The sequence below is a fragment of the Tachypleus tridentatus genome, chromosome 2 (assembly GCF_004210375.1).
Source record: "Tachypleus tridentatus isolate NWPU-2018 chromosome 2, ASM421037v1, whole genome shotgun sequence".
Taxonomy (NCBI): domain Eukaryota; kingdom Metazoa; phylum Arthropoda; class Merostomata; order Xiphosura; family Limulidae; genus Tachypleus; species Tachypleus tridentatus.
Window position 1 is genome coordinate 78,782,079 of NC_134826.1, and position 22,315 is coordinate 78,804,393.

Below are 22,315 nucleotides of genomic sequence, written 5' to 3' on the forward strand. Positions count from 1 at the left end.
GATCAATCCATCCAAGCCCAAGCAGAGAGAGTTAAGTTTCTCTGAAATAATGTTGTTTATAGAAAAGAACCTGGGGCAGTTTTGAATGATACAATAGTTTGACAATCATCATTCTTATCCTTGTGAAATACTTCAGTTTTGTCATTAGACTTTACTTATTGATAACATATTGTTACTTTATTAACATATCTTAATGTTGAAATTTAATTGTTGAAATTGAACAACAGATTTTTCTACTGTGTTTCTTCTTAAAAGTTGCTATAGAACACTTTAGTTTTACAAACTTCAAAGGCATTATAAACTTTAGAATCGTCAAACATGGTTTGATAAATACACTATGATGAAGGTTAGAAACCAGACTGCAAAAGAAGACTTGTCTGAATAAGATTTGTTACACTCCACCAGTGTAATGTTGACTGTCTCTCTTCTGTGCTCTGATGATATGTTCTGGTTACACACTGCTCAAATTCACAGAACCCTCTATCAACACAAATCATAAAAACTTATTGACAAGCCCCCCTCACAAGCCACTTGTTGAAAATAAAAATTATCCAATCTGGTTTTCTTAATTTGAATTGATGTTTTTGGACATTTTATTCGATAAAAAAGCATTTCCCACATTCTTTTAGTGTTGAGGCTGGAAAAAGTGATTTGAAGCAGCAAGGTGACGGCCAAGTACAAGAAGTACGGAAGTCTCCAAATGATACTCAGATGTATTCAGAAATCATTTAGAACAACTTTGATAGATACTGTGCAGCAAACTGAGAACAATATTATGCCTGTAGCTTCTTTCAAAGTGTACCTGTCTACTCCTCCCACTGCTGACTATAGTGATGATTTGACTTTCCCTACAGAACCACAGGTAAAATCATCATATCTCAACTGAAAGCTAAACATAAAAAAGGTGATAAAATAAAAGGTTGCCAATTGCTAAATTAATGGTGCTTAGAATGTGGTTTATATATACTCCCAGTGGTTACATCTTATCACTAGCTAGTATACAGACTTGAGGATGCTGTATTTCACTAAAATATTTATCAATTAACAAACAAAAACCTGTCTTGAAAAGATATGTCCTAAACCACCCTCTTTGGGAGTTTCCAGATTTTAACTTATTTTTAATATTCAACAAATTGAAGTGTAAAAACACTCCCTGACTTCCGAGAGATGCATATTGTTTCACTTCTTACACAATTTCTCATCTTGTTAGTTCTGTCCAAATAATCACAGGAAAATTCTGTGGTACATATAGGTACAGTAGAACTCTCCTAATTAAGTTCATTAGAATCCAACACACTATTAAATCACATTGAAGGGTACCAAAATCATTAGTAAAAAACATTTAAGTTAAAATAACATATAATTAAGTTTAAAAAGGTATTTAAATTAACATTATACAAGTAGTTTAAAAAAGCAGTTCACAGTAACAAAGTAGGAATATTATGTTATAAAATCTGTTGATGAACATTACAAAAACATGTTCATCTTATACATTTTTACTTAAAATACAAGGTAAGCAAATGTGTTGATTTAAAAAATTAAAGAATAAATAAAAAAGTAGAAATCTTTTAACACAGAAATGGAAAATGTTCTTGGATCAAATAAAAAAATCAAAATAGGAAAACAGAACTCAATTAGTAAAATATTAAACAGAAAAAGCTGGCTCACTACAACCTTTGTTTTGGAAAAAAGATCAGATTTTATTCACTTTCTAGTAGTGAAATAAATTACATATTTACTACAACTGTTTCTTCTATTTTTTTTGAAAACACACAAGTATCTATATATGAGCAATAACATCTTAAGATTTTCTTACTTTAAGCTCTCTATGATTCTTCCACCAAGTATAGATTTGGACTTCACATTACAACTTTGATACTGCTGACAGTAAGGATATACGTATGAACCCATACTAAGGAACTCTGGGAAAACTATGTGATCCCCTCTTTTTGAGGGAATCCCATTTGACAACCAAACTGTCCTCTGAATATGGAAACACAGGCAATCTGGAAGCTAAAAAATCAGTAATAAATGTTTTGAATTTGACAAAAAAAATTTAAGTGAACTACAAAAATAAAATACTAAAAATTCTTTTATCATTCATATTAAGTTAACAAGATAAATTTCTTGATTGTGAGACAATAGCTTCTATTTAAGAATGCTGATGATATTTTAAATTATCATCATCATCATCATCTCAAGAAATATTTGTTATTTAGCTTTTATCTAAAAGCATTTTAAATATTCTTATGTTATTAGATAATTCACTAAAGTTATGAGAGAAAACTGCTAGAAAGTATTGACATGATTAGTAAAATCACTGTTCTACTTCATATAATAGTTTAGAAAATGAAACTTTCATATACAGATATTTTCATCAGTCTGATGAATAGAAATGCATTGTTTTATTTCAGGCATTAATCACATCATTTACAAAATTATTGCAATCTAAGAATATAGTTCCAAAAATAATTTAAGCAATATACATCTTAACAGGCTTAAAAATTATGGAAAAATTATAAATTATAGTTAAAATGTAACTGGCACTATGCTACTTGAATGAAATTAATACTTGTAGGAAAAATATATATGATAAAGAAATGGTATGTTTCAACTGGTTTGGCCACTATACCTTTCCAATCACGAGCCATTTGGTAAACTGTGATTTCTCTGAAGTATTAGATTTGCTTTCTAGCATGTTTTGTTTTTTCCTCAAACTGCATTCTTTACAATCAACATCCTGAATGCATTCTGTACTGATAAACTTTTGAAGACAATCTTGAATTCTTAAGTGGCCCTTGAAATATGAAATATTCACAGTACAGCAATTAGGTACATATTTATTACAAATATCATGTTAACACTACTTACTAGTTTCATTATATTTCTTTAAAATTGAAAAACAAAAAACAGAAATGTGATTCATTACAGTTATAATTCACAAATGATTCATCTGTTTGTAGAGACTTCTAAATTTTTTTTTGTAGGTAAGGTGGTGTAGCACTATATTACTTAAACAAGATACAAGATAGAAAAAAATACACTTACCAAACATTTGTACCATTTTGAAAAGTTCAAAGCATCTTACAATATTATAATTAATTTATCAATATATGAACAGCTTTTCTATTTTTTTAAATCTTTATACTCAATATTTGTTTTTACTTCCTTTAGTTCACTGGTGTATATGTGACAGAATAACTGTGTTCCTAAAATAAACCTTTGCACATTTGCCAGAATACTATTATTTATCATAAGAGCAAAAAATATTTTATTTCGTATGAGATTTTCTTTGGAATTTCTACCATAAAAGTCAACAAACAAAATACATTTTATTTCATAGCAAAAACCATAATGTCTTTAAACGTTTTATACTTTTCTTTGAAAAACAAATGAAATTGAATAATTTCCCAAAGATCAGGTTAAGGCTAACCCACTTTCCTGGTCAACACTACCAGCTCACTAACTCATTTGACCACTTGTAGTGATTTAATTTCAGGAAATTATATTTAAAATCAAATATGTAAAATTTTAAACTTTAGGGATCTCAACTCATCCAAGGATCAGTGTCTTAACTGCTTACTCATTAAATATTTGAATATCAATAACATAGAAAAACAATTACAAAGACATTACACTTTTATATTTATTACTTAATAATATTACACACAAAATGGGTTAAAGAGTATAATATAAATGGCACATATTTCACAAGAAGTTTAATACTGTGTGATTCAACTTATTAATGGTTTTCCCTAGAACTGTTCTGCTACTTTAAATTAATAATATTTTTAACTGTATTTTACCACAATTTTAAAGATGCATATGATATATTTGTGTATGACCAACAGAACCTTCTATCGAAAGAAAATACCAAATGTCTGTATATGTGTGTGTTTTGATAGTGTATTAGTCTTTACACTGAAGCACTGTTTAGGTACCAATAAAAAAAATCTTCAGACTAAAAACCAAAATGTCATCAAAAGTAAAATAAAACAAATAGTTTTCTGTCCATAAAAGATTCACAAGATGCTCAAAACACTACCTAAGCTTACTATAAAAGAAGTACTTCCTTACTGGTTTACTAGTTATCCTGAAAGATGACTAATGGAAACTTAAGTAACATAAGTAAATAAAAAATACTGATAACAAACAGTATGATGCTATAATAAATAAGTAATTTAAAATTACTAAATCACAAACCTAATTCTAATGCATAGTGACTGGATAAAGATTACGGTTCAATTTAATTCTGTTCATACCATAACAGCTGTTGTTAATGTAATTTAATACCATAAATTGTACCTCAACTATGTACCTGATGAGTCCTGGGCTTCAGCCAAAAGACCCCATCCTCACCAGATACAGCAGATATAAGGTGGTTGATATACTGCTATACATTCTTCTCACATTCTCTCATAATTTCTTACAATTACACATACAGCAAAATATTTTTAAACACAGTTTCAATAAAGAGGGCTTAACATACCAATATTTCAGAAATCTCCCATCTTCAGGAAAGAATAAGGATTGCACTTATTTAGTTTACACAGTATTTGGAGAAGATATAGTATTGTGAGGTGTGACTGATTAGAGGTATGGAACTTCATTGGTTATTTACATGGTTCTGGTTTGAATAACAGTTATATGCATTTGTGTTGATCAGTGGCAGCCAAAAGATACCAATTTTTCAAACTTGTATTTCTATTGTGTGAAGGCTTTACTGTGTTCTTGTAGGAAGCTTCTTTAATCTTTGTGGTTTTACAATACTTGTCTGTGTTAATTAGCCTCTAGTTATCCCCTAACTGATGTCTGATTACAAAACCATTTGAACACTAGGGTTGAATAATTTGCATGATAGGCTTATAACTGGATGTGATGGTCAGGCACCTAGAAAAGCAAGGCTAGAGCAATGTAAAAAGTTTTCAAGAGGGAGTACCTTCCAGTCTATGGATGAAAGAAATAACAGAAAAGGTGTCTAATATAACATGTGCTGCATTCACCAAAGGAATACAAAATCCAAATATTTGAGCATAATAAGCTCTCATATGTAGTGTCACAGAGCTACTTGGAGCCTCCAAACTGATGCAAGTCCATACCAGGTAAGGAAGAGAAATAGCTAGTATCTTGTGGAATCTGGTGAACAAGTAAACTAATGAGAATTAAATAAAAAAGAATAAAGTGTCATGACAAAAGACAGAGAATATCTGGATATATGGTAATAACTGGATAATGTCCACTGAAGGGGAAGCAGTGAAGATGAAAAAAAGAAGAGCCCCCAAAAGAGATAAATTATTTTGCACAGGAAATTAAAGAATCATGAGAGTCTTAAAACCAAAAACTCTACATTTCAAATGTATAAGGGAAGAGACTGTGCCAACCTTTGTACCTTGAGGACTACTAAGAATATAACTCTCTGGTGTTTACCTGGTTTGACACGAGGCACTGGAAGATCAATTCTAATTCAGACATTGAATGATAACTGAATTTTACACAAGTTTAATGTTGTGACAAAAATTTGGGCACCTGTCCATATGAGACAATATCTATGGATATTGTAGATGTAAATTTGTGAACATGTTTACATACAAAAACGTGAAAGAAAGACAGTTTTATTTTCTATTTCCATGATGAATTATGTGCTACAAAAATTTAGATGTATCTAGAAGAATGTAGAACAGTCCTGTCCATACAATTAGATAATAAATGTTGTCACTCTAAACAGTTAATTATGAGCTTTTAATCATGGTTATATTTTAACTACGTAATATCTTTTGAGTTATAGAACAATTTTGTTAAATTCTATTCATAACACTATGAATCTAATAACTTAAATAATGAGTACAGCTATAAAAAAGGATAAATTCATATTAACAGGATCATGGAATTTATTATCTATGACATACATGGCATTAAAAAAAAACATTCTATGAGAAGTAACAATAATGATTCAGGTACTGGATTCCAGTATTACATGGACTTTTAACTTAATATGAATAAAACGTTTTTCCGGAGGTTTCTGAATAATTTTATTTAAAAACACATAATTCTAATTTCAGAAGGATTACTTAACAGTTTTTATGTTATACAAGCTAATATAGAGAGCTTATATATGTACTGTTTCAGACACACAAAAATAATTGCTTATAAAACTTTCAAACACTTTTTATATGCAAAATCATAAACAATTACAAAAAACCAAACTCACCCAGAAAGAATTTGGCATTGGAAGAGATATGCTGTCAAAGACATCAAAGCACACAGGATACTACAGAAAGCAAAATGCAATACATTATGATGTATACTTGGAGCGACCATTTAGCTACACATTAGTTACCTAGAATCTAATCATGTGTCTATGATATAATTAGAATTTCAGTAGTCTATAATAAATATATCTGGCATACCAAAACAAAAAGCTTTTCTCTCATTAATGATGAGTTGTCGAAACAAGTTATTTATTCAGATAGAAATGGAATACATGTATCAAATGAAGTTGAATTAACTCAAAAGTACCCAAATATGTTAGTTCCCATCTCCAGTAATATGAAGAACTTTTTCCTTTTCAAATATGTCCTAATAGAAGTATATTCCTGTTACAATGAAATTTTGTGAGATAATCTGACATTTATAACTTTTCTTTTATTGGAATTGCATTAAACCAAACAGTGACAAGAACAAGAAATCCAGAATTTAGCTTATGAATGTTTTAAGACTGTTTGTTAGAATATTTTACAAACAAAGATGTGGAAGCTAGCAGTTTTAAGGTATTGCAACATGCCCTGGCTTTGAAGAAAAAAGTGCAAGGGCCAACTGACTTCGTTGTTAATTAATGGTTGTTTACTATGAGAAAATATAATACTAACTACTTAAAAAAAAAAGTTTGTTTGTATTACTGTGGCTAAAAAAACAAACAAATTTGAAGTGCCAGGTGAGTCTCTAGTAACATTACTAGGGTTTAGATCAGACATCTGCATAACACTGCCTTTAAGAACATCCAACAGTCTTTGTTGAAATTAAGAAAAAAGAGAGAGAGAGAGAAAGAGTAAAATATTATGAAAGTATTGGATAGTAATTTATACAGAGTTATGAACTGTCTTTTACTCATCACATTTAACCCAGAGTAGCACCAATGTTACTAATTTATTCTTCTGAATTATTCAGGAAAACAAGCCATTTCAGATACTAATTACACATTGCCAAAACCTATTATTCAGTTCATCAAGTATCACTGACTTATAAAAGTTTTAAGAAATTCTATCCATTAATAATAACCATGGATAAAGGCAAACAGAAAAGTCTATAAGAGGCTTCTTATGTAGTATGCATGGATTTCAAATGGCAACAAGACAAAATGAATGGCACAATTTTTACTGTGGTGTGGCAAGTATTTTCATTAGCATACACTAACTTGTAATATAACCGAAACACAAACACTACTTTTGTTTTAGGCTTGTGGTATTCAGGCACTTCACATTTTCTACTTTCTTATATTAATGTAAAAATTTTGTTAGTTTTGATTTTATGTATTTTTTGAAGGATGTATGAACCAGAAGATTATAAGTTGACTTCATTATAGCTGGCTTTGCTCCTTTGTTATTCTATAGAGATAATGGCTAATCTGCCATTTGGGAGTATCACTACATATTTCTGCACATTGTGAAAGAATATAAACAAAAGTAATGCCCTTCAATGTTAGGTAAAATCAGATTGCAAGTTATTGTTTCAAGTTATTCAAGTTTTCCATTAAGTAAGAAACATTAGATTTACACAGTATGCATGAGATTTAAAATGAGTTGGTTGATGAAAAAAAACATTTTGAGATAAAAAAAATCAAATAATTAATTCATGAGTTGTGAAAGTTGACCAACAAGTGTCCAAGAGAAGTACAAATATTCTTTCATAGATTGCTTAGGCAGAGTATTCATGATGAAATTTTGTAGAATGGATGGCAACTGCCTGTTGTGTCTCCACAAGTGTAGAGGACAAGGTTTTGGAAATGTCTTCCTCCTTTTGAAATGTTGTTCTGTACACTTGTGTCTCCACAGCATGCAGTTACCATCCATTCTACAAAGTATCATCAAGTGCAAACATTGTTTCTTTATCTTTGACTTAATAAAGATTATTTTCATTTTTTGTTACATATCATGTTAAGTCTCTTTATTTGGTTAAACTCAGTCAGTGCAGTTAAATTTAGCATTATATACTTTGTAGTTTGTTATAAAGTGGTGCTATTTAATACTCTTTAAAGAAACCAGTTTAACTTTATATACTCTTCAAATAAAAAAAAAACGCAAAAGGGATATTTTTTGTATTTTAAAGAGAAATATATGTAATAACATTACAAGCTCAAAGTATGTGATGTTACACATGTTAAGGCACTGATTGTCAGACCAAAATGACAATAAAAGTTGTGCACTTTGAAAACGGAGGAAAACATCGGATTTTTTGCCAAAACGCATGCGTGTCCAATAAATTTGTTTGAGAGATCTGCATGTTTTGCAAGGGCAACATGTGCAAAATCCCTATAAAAGTGATGGGTTCTCGGTTTCCATAGCTCAGTGTTAAGCCACCGTCACGCAATACAGTTACGCCAAGACTGACTGAAGCACAAAGCAACAACGCCATTGGTCACTTGGAAGCAGGCAAATCTCGATCAGATGTTGCCAAAGCTGTGAATGTCCACCCAAGCACCATCACAAGGCTATGGAATCGTCACCAACAACATGGATCAACTCGTGACCGTCCACGATCTGGCAGACGTTTTGCAGCAAACTGTGTGCAGGATGTTGACAGATTTGGTGGTGGCAGCGTCATGATGTGGGCTGCCATCGCCTACAATATCAGAACAGACCTTTTGCACATTCGAGGGTATCTTACGACTCAATGATACGTCGACGAGATTCTTAGGCCCCATGTGCAACTCATCATGGTGAATGTCAACGACGTTTTTCAGCATGACAACACCCGTCCTCACACAGCCCGACTCACCACTGTCTTCTTGAGACACCACAACATCAACGTTCTTCGCTGGCCCTCCAGATCACCAGATTTAAACCCCATCCAACATCTTTAGGACGAGTTGGACTGACGTCTGCGACGGCGACAACCTCAACCGCAGACTGTACCTCAGCTTGCAGCAGCTTTGCAGGTTGAGTGGACAGCCATTCCACAGGATGTGATTCATCATATCATCACTTACATGGGCAGGAGATGCCAAGCAGTTATTGATGCTCATGGGGAGCATACTCGTTATTGACGTTGAGTGACGTTAAACTTCAACTAGTGAGCGTGGACTTAGCCTTTGCAGACTTTGGATGTTCAGCAGTGAATGTGCAAAGTTTCACACATGTCATACAGAACTACCTGGAATAAACTTGTTAACAATTTGTCTCATATTTTGCCTTTTGAGTTTCTTTTTTTGAAGAGTATATATCAAAAAATATTTAAAATTAAGTTAATACAAATATAAAGGATTATATAATATTGTATAACAATCAAGGTTTACATACAGTCATGAATTAACAATCACTGGCTTTTAAAAAGTTTAAGTATATGCACCTATGTTCATAAACTTGTAGAAATACAAAGATAATACAAAAATAACAGAAACATCAACATAATCAAAGGATACAGAATTATCTTAAAGCCTCAGAGTTAATTACAACAAAGAATCATAGAAAAATTACCAATACACATTTGTCAGAAAATAACCAAATATCATGCTCTACAACAAATATAGTTACATAAAATCAATTTTAATAATTATAGAAATCTGCATGACACCTGACCATTAAACACTGAAATCATATCACTTTCAATTTAATATATTGTCAGAAATTTATAATCTAATACTTAAATAATGTATTTGGTTTTGTAAATTACTGTTTATTCTATTTAAACATCCAAATTTTTCTCCCCTCTGTCTCATATGATGAAACAACAACAACAACAACAAAAAATAACAGTGAAGGCTTTTCCAACTCTCCTAGATAAAAAATGAATTTCTTTGGTTCTAAGATTTTTTACCATTAATTACCATAAAAATATATCAGTGCTAAGTTTATTCAAAATAGAGAAAAAAACAGTTTTCCTGCTGAATCAAGGTTTGTTTGTTTCTTTGAATTTTGCACAAAGCTACTCAAGGGCTATATGCAATAGCCATCCCTAATTTAGCAGTGTAAGACTAGAGGGAAGGTAGCTAGTCATCACCACCCACCACCAACTCTTGGGCTACCCCTTTACTAATGAATAGTGGGATTGACCATCACATTATAATGCCCCCACAGCTGAAAAGGCAAGCATGTTTGGTGCAACGGGGAGTCAAAGTTTGATAAGCCTAGAATTGGTTGTTAATTTCTAAAAAAACACTTAATAAGCAGCTGTTTTGTTTACTAGCAAAATAAATAATTTAATATAAATAAAAATTTCCATTTCTTTTCTAACTTCAGAGCATGCAGTTTCTTTTCAGAAAATGACACAGCAGATAAAAAAGTTGTCCTAGACAACAAGGATAAGTTAAATAATGTCTTTAACTAGGCTTGCCAGTATTTCAAGAGTAAATCATATCACAAATTCAGTATTCTTATCTAAGCTGGTTTTTAATAACAGTAAAAAAAATAAATAAATAGTAAAAAATAGAGTATATATTCTTTCTAAAAAATAAACATGCAAGACTAACTTAAAACATGGTTATTTATAAGCACTGTATATTTAGTAATAATACAATTAATAGTAGCAAATGTTTAAACTACAACTGAGTAGAGAAGGAACACACCTTGTAGCCACAGTTCCTACACTGAAGTTGACTAGCTAACATTCCACGGGTAGGAGAATCAAGCTTGGAAATATGCAAGCTAGAGGGACGAAATTTTGTTCTTGTCTCTATAGGTAATTCTCCATCTTTCTGGCTTGTTTCCTGTCACACACAAAAAAAAAGATAAATGAATTCAACACCACAAAACATAACTATTCACATCTAATTCCCATCATATACTTTGATACCCTTCTATTGATATGTATATTTTAAAATAAATATAGCCTTGAATAATTGAAAATAAACAAAAATGTGGCATTACCTCTATTTAACCCAACTGAAATGAGCTCATGTATTTTACATGATCTTGTTACCACAATGTAACCATGGTAGTGTACACACTATAACTCTAAAAGTACTTATTGTATCTTCATGAAATTTGACAAGTTTTCAATAAATTTTAAAATTCTCTTACACAAAAAAAACAACAAAATAAAAACAGAATTTTTAATTAAATATTTTTATTCAATCATTCTTTTTAATTATATTGTGTCAGTGCTGAATCCTCCAAGTTTAAAGTGATTTTCACATTGAGGTTAAAAATACTTTTCGTACCTGTAAATTTTCCTTTGCATAAACCCTAAACTCTCTTAATATCAGATGTTTTTTTTCTCAGGAAAATTTCATATATTATCTGTTATTTTCTCAATCCTATCTCTATACAAGGTTGGTAAATTTGACCAACCTCATAATAATAGCAATGAAAGTTTGAAATAAATCTAAATTACTCTGTCTCTTTATAGAATGACTTCAAACTAACATGAAACTTTATTTGTTTATCCTAAATATCTTAAATATTGTAACAGTAACATGTTTCACCATAAAATTTCAAATTACTTGACAAACATTCAGTTCTTGTTATATTTCAAATTACATAATACATGGGTTATCTTGTAAAAAACTTTTAGTTTATCTAATCAAATTTAATCTTGTCTAAATGAAAAAGTTTAAGTTTTACAGTTTAGTTACTTTTATAATAATAATTAACATAAAATACAGATTAAAACTCCTTACCTGAGTTGTCATATTTTTTCAGTCAACTGTTGATGACACTTAACCCTTTTTTTTATATTAAGGGTACTACTGCAATAAATATTTTTTATTTAATTAAATAATGTTCCAAGGAACACAGAATGTGTCCCATAATTATCACAGTTTTTCTGGCTTTCTAATTGTGTCATAAAAGCCATTACAAATTCATCCAAATTAGCTGATGTGTTTCCCAGGGTAAAGAAGCTGATACTGAAAAAGAAATTAACATAATATAATATGTGATTTGATAGATAAAATACTTGGCTTTCTACTGGTTATGAATAATATAATATTAAATGTAAGAAAGAACTATGGACAAAATCCTGTATAAGAGAACGTGACAGATGAGTGTGGCAAGTGGGATATCATTTTCTATTTGATGGCTCTGTAACCAAATAAGTTTGAAATCTACTGAAAATTATGCTTTGCTTGAGGAAGCTGTGTGGGTGATATAAAAACAAAGAGCACAAACTGGACCTAGAAGTCTATTTAGATAAGACCTAGAAAAAGAGGTGGAAATTTAACATTAAAGGAAGGAAAAATGAGTAAGGAGAAATTACCCTCCTAAAGTGCCAAAGTATTGGGAAGGAAAAATTGATTTAAGTATAAAGGAAAAGATAAGAGGAATGGGAATGCATGAAACATAAGTGGCAAACAAATCAAACTGACAGGATAAAAGGAGGAGAAAATACACTGCTGGCCAAAATCTTAAGGCCAATGAACATAAAGAAAAAAATATGAATTTTGCATTGTTAGACTCAACCAATTATTTGAGCAGAGCTTCAAAAGATAAAAATAAGAAAAGGGAAAATAAAAATAAACTTTTTCAGCATTTAATAGGGAAAATGTGAACACTATGAAATTAGCCTAAATACTAGCTGGTCAATAGTTTAAGACCATACCAAAAAGAAGCCTAAACAGGGTAGGAAATGCCCAACAGGAGGTCTCAGTAGTGAGATGCATGGCTGTCATTGTGAATAACTGCAAACATTCACTTTGGCAGGGTCGATATAAGCATTTGCAGAAGGCTGGCTGGAATGTTTCAGTATGGTCTTAAACTTCTGACCAGCTGGTATTTAGGCTAATTTCATAGTGTTCACATTTTCTCTATTAAATGCTAAAAAAGTTTTGTATTTTCCCTTTCCTTATTTTCATCTATCGAATCTATACTCAAATAAGTGGTTGAGTCTAACAATGCAAAATGCACATTTTTTCATTATGTTCATTGGCCTAAGATTTTGGCCAGTAGTGTATGCATTAAGGGATAAATGAAACATGGAACAAGAAGCCAAATGTTCAAACAGATGTAAAGGCAGTGAAGCACCACAATGACATCCCAATTCAGAATGGCTGCATGCAATGGAAGGTGGCAAATGTAAGTGGAATGTAATGAGAAAGATAAGGTATGACAGACAAAATCCTTACAACACCATCCAAAAAGAAAAATGTGGGATAAGACCACCCAAAAATCCATGATTGAAGAGGGCAAAGATTCCTGATCAGATATTCAAATTAAGAAATCAGTAATATTAGGATGAGCTGGGAAGAATCCACAACTTAAAGACCAATGGTGGAAAGATGTTCCACTTTCTATAATAAATCTCCTTGGAGAAAGATCAAACTGAATATGCCAACAACAAAGCTACTCACCAAGATACGCTGAATCTCCTTGTCATGGACTGGATAAAGATCAGATCTGAAGACACAGGGTAGAAACTGTGGGACAACTTAGCTAGGATTGAGGCTGTTGTAAAAGGGAATGAGTGCTGAGAGGAGATAAAGGTGGAGCAGATCTGGAGTAACTATTGAAATCAAGGATTGGGTGGCCAGTAAGGGGCAAAGTGAAGAACTTGACACAGAGTGGAGTGAATGATAGAAATTACCCTGGGAAGGAGTCAGACAGGAAGATACATATAAAGAAATTTGCTTGTCACATCCTGACTTAATGCATCAACAGCCGGAGCAAGTGTATGAGGCACCAGAGACCAAAACTGAAGTAAAATCACTTTGAGAACTGTGGCAAATTTACCCATCCTAGTGTATAATCACTGGAACACCTGAGGATCTAGAAAGACCCCATTCTTAGATAAATTTTGTCTGGGTGGAATAGGCAATCCATGACAAGGTTGAAAGCATCCAGAATACACCATGCAAGTAGATAAATACTGTGTATGCAGGTCCCAAAAAGAAGATAAAATGTTTAACAAAAAAGGAAAGAGAATGGGTGTCTCCATGGTGATTGATATATGCTTCTGCCATGAAATTGTTTAAAAGGATCATAATGTAAAGATTGCAGAAAGATGCAGAAAATGATCCAAAGCCCAACTGACAGAAAAAAGCTCCAGAATATTAATATAGTAAGACCTTTGATCTGAAGCAACTTGTTGCTCGGCTCAGGCTACCCACCTATGAAGATATGTAAATTTGGATTGGACAGGAGGAAGTAAAACTCCTAGTAAAGAGTGAGTCTCCTCCACCCACCTGTGCAGATCAACTACAAGGGGAGTAGGAAAGGTAAGAGAAATATCCAAGGCTCCCACACAAGGTTCCATTGATCATAAGGAGTCCATCAAAGGGATCTTGTATGAGCACAATCCATGGGGATAAGTACCATCACAAAGGACAATATCCACAAAAGAGGTAGGACCTCCCAAGCATAATGAATGGAGTTGTAAGGGCACCAACAACTTCCAGCTCCATCAAATGGAGTTGAAAAGGTTAAGGTTGGCCTCAAATGAGACGAGTGTTGAACAAAACACCCAAATGAATAGAATATTGGTTAAGAACAAGGAAGGATTTTTTTCAATCTCATCTTCCTGACCCAAGCAACTTCCAAAAGAAGGAAATTAGCATTTCAGGCTGACTACAGTTTAGAAAGAGCCAATAGAAAACAGTCATCCATGTAACTGTAGAAGCACAACCCTCAAATGTGCACAAGTCCAACAAAAGCCTTGAATACCTGACAAAAGTCATATGGTGCCATATCAAGCTTGAAAGGAAAGGCACAAAATTAGTTTGATAAACTACTTATGATAAGCAAACTGAAAGCAATGTCTAAAATACCGTGATACGGAAATACAAAGGCAAGCATTTGAGGCTATGATCTTAGTCATCCATACACCTGGAGAAAAAGCCCATTTGAGAGTGAAAAAAGACTCCATGGTAAAAATAAGGTTGCACAAAAAATTGATTGACATGTGACAGCTGAATCTCAGGCTACCAATCTTTGGTTTTCTTGAGAACGACAAACAACCTGGAATAAAACTCTAGAAGTGTGAACCACATGTTCCTTGTCATTACAGGATCCTTTCTTTAAGAATGCTAAGTGCTGATATGCAGTAGATTTTTGAGTCAATGGAAAGGAAACACACATCTGTCCGATGGGAGAGGAAATGCATACCTAGTCCCTTGGATAAAATCTGAAGGACCCATAGATCCCTGTCTGATACACTAGGATAAATTAACCTCCACCAGATGGATCCCACAGTGTAGTCACCAATTCTGTTGATGGAGTGATACTCAGGATCGAATAAAACAATGAGAAGATATCCTAGTAGAAGGAAAAGGTAAGAGTTGAGATTGATTAGGAGAGAGAAAAGTAAGGGATGGTTAAGGCTTCACGAGATAAACAATCAGCCAACGAGGAAAATGTCAATTGCTGTATAACAGATTCTGCTTGAACTTTCAAAGTCACTACATCTCCAAACACTGAACAATGAAGAAAAGGGGCCAAGCATAAGTTCCTAAGACAAGGAGATGGCAAACAAAATGTGGGACAAAACTGTATCTCTTTCCAACATATTCCAACAATAGAGGAACCATTTGTGTAAAGAAAGAGCCAAAATTGACAAACGTGCCAATAAGGATGTAATTATGACAAATTTATCCTCAGAAAACACTCATAATCTCTGTATATCGCTTCAGAGAGGAAATATATGGCAGACAAATACTGTAAGACAGATATGAGGGTAAAATGAAGGCAATAAAAGTTGGTGCGAGACAATCAGGAACAGGACAATCAGGATCTTCCCACAAATGGATTGCAGTTGCTGAGAATCCAGGAATGGAAAAATCTGCTTTATGGTAGGCTAAAGCAAACTTATCCAAAGCCCATAAAGGTTGAGGCATGCCAACACCATCATGTAAATGAGGAACAAAATTTTTAACATGAACTATGATATCAGGAGATGGTGGAGGCATAAAATACAGAGAGGAAGGAGTATTAAGTTACAAAGAAAGCAATGCATTATAGATAGGAGAAATTGGGGAAAGGAATAAAATAGAACAAACCCGAGAAATCAAGTAAAAAAAAAACAACAAACAAATAAACTTGCATTAGGCCTAATGGGACCAACAATAGGAACTCAGGAAAAAACAGTAAATTCAGTTGGATATGGCAAAAGTGTCAAATGCTTTATTGTCCCAAACAGGTTTGAATTGCTCACAAGGAAGTTGGACAATATCAGAAGAAGAAAGCTGGCTTATATAAAAAAATCAAACTCTTTACAAACAATTACTGATAATTTCAATATCACAATCTCACCACCTGAAGCCTGAGTAGATATGCTGGTAGAAGGAAACAGTTTTTGATCTGGTAATCAGATGCAAATACAAATGAAAACAAACACTGCTGTATTGGTAAAGAAAGAAAAATGTGGTAAAATATGATTAAATTCCATATCTGGATAGAAAATAGATATCATGACAAAATGAGATACAAACAACTATTTTAAACAAACAAGAAACTGGGAAATTAACAATACAAAAACTTTCCAATTGAAGAGAGCACAAAATAAAATGTCCAGACAAGAGTGCTGCCAAACAAAAAGTGATAGTTAGGTAGACTAGCATAAATGGAGTCACACAAGTCATGCACGTGTGTGTGTGTGTGTGTGTGTGTGCAGCATGTCTGGTAGCAGAGGTTTGTCACATGACAATATGCATGCATTAATCAGTTAAATCATGTGAAGAAAAAATTTAGCAAACAAAGTGAAGCACTGAACAAGAATAGCTAAGGAAGTGAGTGCAAGTTTTGTTTGGTTTGAATTTCACACAAAGCTGCATGAAGACTATCTACACTGGTCACCCATAATGTAGCAGTGTGAGACAAGATGGTAGACATCACCACCCACTGCCAACTCTTGGGCTACACTTTTATCAATGAATAGAGGAATTGACCATCACATTATAATGCCCCTTTGGCTGAAATGGCATGCATCTTTTGTGTGATGGGAATTCAAACCTGTGGCCCTCAGATTGAGAGTCAAATGCCTTAACCAACGGCCAGGCTGTGCCACAAGTGGAAGTAATGTACCTTGTTTGAAATTAACATTTAAAGCAAATATAATGCAATGATTCATTACTTATTTCACTAGATCAAACTAACATGTTTAAAGTACATTTCAAATACTGGATCATTACATTATTTACCTCAGTAGATTGAAGTTACATATTTAAATTACGTATAAAATACTCAATTATTACATTATTTATTTCAGGGAATTAAACTGATATACTTAAAGTAACTATCAAATAATTGTTATGTTACTTATTTCAGTCAATGAAACTGATAAATCTAAAGTTAGTGTAAAATAATCAATCATTATGTTTCCTATTTTAGTGAAATAAAGTAGCATATTTAAAATAAATATTAAGTACCCAATAATTAAATTACATCAGACTACTGACTAGGTGATCAAGTAGGTGAAAATCTAAGCCATGCCAAACTGCAGAACCAAGATATACCTTTAAAGAAATGAATTATCACCAAAACCTCTACATACGAGTATCTTTCAATTCTGTATCCTATAGACATTCATAAAAAGAAAATGAGCCTATAATCTGGAAACACTAAAACCATCTGATTTACATTAATATTCTTTTTCATTACAAATTTCATTTTTAATTTTAAACTGTATTTTTTAATCTTTTTATTCCTTTCATTTTTTTTACACCATTAAACTCTCTCAATACAGGCTCAGTCCCAAAGACCCACCACATCACCATTTTTACATATGTTTTAATATTATTCCTTTTAATGCAGTACATGTATCCTCAGAAAATTTGGCAGACTTTTAGTAAATATCACAAGTTGTGTGCATATAAAAAATCAATTTTTATAATAAAGTATTTTTATTAAAAGATTTGTTTGTAAATACAAGTTTGTTTTTTTATCAGTCTGAGCACAGAGATTTTCATGTTAAGGTTAAAAATACTTTTTTCTTTAAATAAATTCAAATTTCATTTATGTAATGTCCAAAACTTCCAAAATATATTTCAAATGTTTTCTCAGTAAAACTTTATATTCTACCTGTTAGATTTTCTACCCTAACTCTATAGAAAGTTAGCCAATTTAATTTAACAATCAAATATAGAAAGAAAAAAATGTCCAAATTACCGTTTTCTTTCTTAAATGATTTCATATTGTAATATGAAACATTTGTTTATTCTAAATAGCTTTAAACTCATGTGAAAAATAGGAATATTTTTACATTTGAGTTAATTTTATAATAATAAATAAAGAATATACACATAAAACAAGAAATAAAGTTGTTACTTGTGCCTTCTTTCTTTTACTATCAAATGTTGATGAGAGGTATCTTGACTGTTCATAACAGTAACAGTAGTACAGCACCAAGTAATTTTTATTTAATCAAATAATGCACCAAAGAACATTGAATAATAACATGCAAAAAGCAGACAATGTCCCATAACTATCTTAATTTGTCTGGCTTTTTAACTATGGGACAAGAACCATTATAAATTCATGGAAATGAAGCTTCCACTGAAAGCAAAATTGACAATTCTTTGTTCAGAAAACAATGTAATATAATGAATCATTTGATACATGAAAATCTAGGCTTTCTATTTATTATAAATAATATAGTGTTAAATGTATGAGAGAACTATTGACAAGTCCTGTAAGAGAGGATGTGGCAGGTGGGTGTGGCAAGAAGAGCCTCATTTTCTTTTTGATGGTTCTGTAATCAAACAAAATTAAAGGCAATGAAAATTATGTTCTCCCTGAGCAATAACAATATTGTAACGTGTAATTTGTGTTAAATTCCATACATTTTGGAGAGGTGATTAAATAAGTTAAAGAGGGAATGCCTAAAGAAAAAAAAAAAGTCACATTTCTTGCAATAGAGGAAATTTAAAATTTTGTTTTTAGTATTTTTGCCTTATAAAATTAAGAAGTTAAATTTTATATATTATTAAAATATGGATTATTTGCTATGATTTTATGCTATATTAACTGGTATAATATGAATAAAATGTTCATTATATAAATTTAGAATTCAATAAACAAAACACCTTGTGAAATGTAAGTAAAGGATGCCTATGGCCTGAGAACTAATGTCTATGTAAAAGATGCTATTTGGAAAGAAAACTTCACAATCAACATTGAAAATACTATTCATGCAAATTAAAATTCTGAACATTTTATGAGATGAGGAAGAGCACTAACTTGAAATGTCTTCAGATAAAGATATACAAAACTTGGTACTTTGGTAAACTATATTCTTTAATTTCTTATTATTACACAATAACCAATAATGCTTGCATTGAAAAACAAATATAGTTGAAAAGCTATAATTAAACCAAGATGGTTAGTCACATGTAAAGTTAGCTAGTTAACTACTGCCTACCCATTACCACCTACAGCCACAAGCATTCCTTCACCATTGACCAAAGTTCAACTCTACTGGAAGCAATGTCTTTATTAATTGATAAAATCAAGTAATGAAGTAAAAAGTTTTCTTTTGTTTGTATTAGAAATCTTTAAAATTATGGTACTAACAAGAAGTTACATCACTTTAGATGTAAATATATTATTTTTATAATAACTTGCTACTAAAGCACATTGCAGTTCCACATGCAATCTCTGAACACAAAATGACAAGTCACTGAAAGAATCAAGACTAACAAACAGATAACACTGATCATCTTGCAGATAAGATAGACTGGATATGTGATAAGAATGAATGGCAAGTCAACAATGTATGTAAAACTGAAAGAATGGAGGCAAAAACAGGGATGCCAATCCAAACACTAGAAAGAGTGTAAAAACCATCTCCAACTTTGCAGTTTAAAACCAAAATATCTTGAACAGTCAGACATGGACAGGCTTTTATGGAAGTAATTCATAAGAACTGCATCTAAAAATTAAAAGACAATCAGAAAAAGCATTAGGAAGCTTCAATAGAGCTGCATCAGAGAACTATTCATACTTAACAGATTTTCTGTGTCTCCAATGTGCAAGAACACATGCATCTAGGTTTAGATTCAGAAACCATAGAAGCTCCCACAAATGAAAGTAAATCAGATACAGGTATAGACATCACTGAAAATGGTGAAAACTATACATTATAAAAATTACATAACAATTTGTAATGAGGAATGTCTTTCAAAGATTAACTTTTACCATATGGGCTTAGTTATTTTTAATGACCTGTTAACTACCAGATAACCATGAAAATATCCATATACAACTTTTAATGTGATACATGCAACTTCAACAAATTTGGAAAGCTTTTAGTAAACATTACAAATCTCTTGGACACAAAAAAAACTAAGGGTTTTTTAATTCATTATTTTTCCTCAAGGTATGTCTGTATATATGTGTGATTGGAGTTTTGATTTCCACATTTAGATTAAAACATTTTTTAATATTTTTTTTGGAATTTTAGTTTTCAACTGTTATTTGCTTAACCTCTAAAATATCCTAAATGAATATAAGTTATCTTTTCAGTTAAACTTTTTCATTGTCCCTACCCTAACTCTATACAAACAATGTAACCACCACAAAAGATATGAAATACATCTAAATTATTCTTCTTTCATTTTAAGTTGTACAAACATTATAACAGATAACTGCACAATATTTATTTTTACATCCAAAGCTAAGAGAGTTTTCCATTTAGTCGTTTGTTTTTTTTTATCTATAGTTGAACTTCAACCCTCTCAGACTATGGTTATAGAAATTAAGCTGTAAGGTTTTATGTGAGCTACAGCAAAAGTTAGTAGCACACTCATATTGAATTACAAAACAGAATTCAAGTTTTGCACATGCTTATTTTTACCATAAATATTTTCTTTATTTCATTTGAAATTACTTATAATATTTTTAAATTTTCAATTTAGTTAACTGTATAAAATTAAATAAAAAATATGAACAGTGAAAATGTTCAATTCTGCTTAGTCCAAGATCTAGAGTCCCCACAGATGTTGGCTAAATGAAATCTTTATTTCTTATTGGTTACAAATAATACAATAACAAACATCAAAGTTAGTTTATGACAATTTTTGAAAGCAGGATGCTCTGAGGGAGGTGTGGCACATGACCTTTGCTTTATCACATATACCTCCAAAACACAAAATATTATCTTCCTACAATACAGATAGCAGAAAATGTAGAAACAGGCAGTTTTGACTGGGGAAGTATTCATGTGATACAGAAATTGAAGCTTGAAGATTTACTCATATATATTCTTTTAACATTAAGTAATTAAAACTCATATTAACACTTGAGCTATAAGCGGTTTCAATGTTAAATGTATTGATATAACATTTTAAATGTAAAGATATAACACAGCACATTCACCTACTCACAGTAAAAGGGTAAAAAAATATTTATTTTTTGGAACTTTTGATTCTATTTCCTTGTCCCACATATGAATTTCCTGTTTTTAACAGGTTCATTACTTAACAATAAAATAACCTATTACACATGAACTACAAAAAAACTTGTTTTAAGTGGTATCCAAAACAGCTAATTCTATGTTTATTGGAGATCAGGGACTAAGAACGATGGTATACTATCCCTAATCATCCTAAGTATTTCTTCTCTTCTTTATAAATATAATACTGAAGAATCATATCACATATAACACACATACACATGAACGTAACAAAACCTGTTTCTGCATTCTCAAGAGAAATAACAAAGATTTAACTTGATGTGGCTTCTGGAGTTTGTTAATATATCTATAATCTGATAATCTGTTCTATGCTATAAAGCACACTTGAACTTTTATAAATGTAGTATGTATAAACTAATAGAGCTAATTAAATGTCAAGTTCAAAACTTAAAAATACAGAAAAAAACAGGTTTGGATGTATGTTTCAATTATCTGAATGTAACAAATTAAAAACCAAAAATCAAATGAAACAAAACTTTGAAACTGAGATTACAGGATGGAATAATATAACCAAATATTTCTGTATTATAATCTCTTAAGTTTATTTTAATGTAGAAGATACTTGAATGACTTTGGTGGGCTTTGAAATAATCCATAAACCTAGAAGTTGTGATTAAAAAGCTGTGATTTTAAATACACAACTTTAGCTTAACTGTTTTAATACTTTTCTTGTTGATAATAGTAGTAAATTACTACTAATTCTAATTCATTTGTAATGATATAATTTGTTCTCAATATGTAACATATCATGGTACATTCAATGCTA

General features: G+C 31.5%; 1 protein-coding gene across 11 annotated transcripts in view; it reads right to left on the reverse strand.

Annotated features, from left to right (window-relative positions):
- Usp30 (ubiquitin specific protease 30) overlaps positions 1–22,315 on the reverse strand; it is an 80,181-nt gene that overhangs the window by 11,912 nt on the left and 45,954 nt on the right. For all 11 annotated transcript variants that reach the window (XR_013025019.1, XM_076488722.1, XM_076488725.1 and 8 more), the window contains 4 exons: positions 10,778–10,918; positions 6,209–6,268; positions 2,633–2,797; positions 1,817–2,013 (listed from right to left, as the gene is read on the reverse strand). Coding sequence is in view for 10 of the 11 variants with exons in the window: in XM_076488722.1 (XP_076344837.1) it covers positions 1,817–2,013; positions 2,633–2,797; positions 6,209–6,268; positions 10,778–10,918 (563 nt within the window). In the remaining variant the exon portion in view is untranslated. The remainder of the gene's footprint in view (positions 1–1,816; positions 2,014–2,632; positions 2,798–6,208; positions 6,269–10,777; positions 10,919–22,315) is intronic.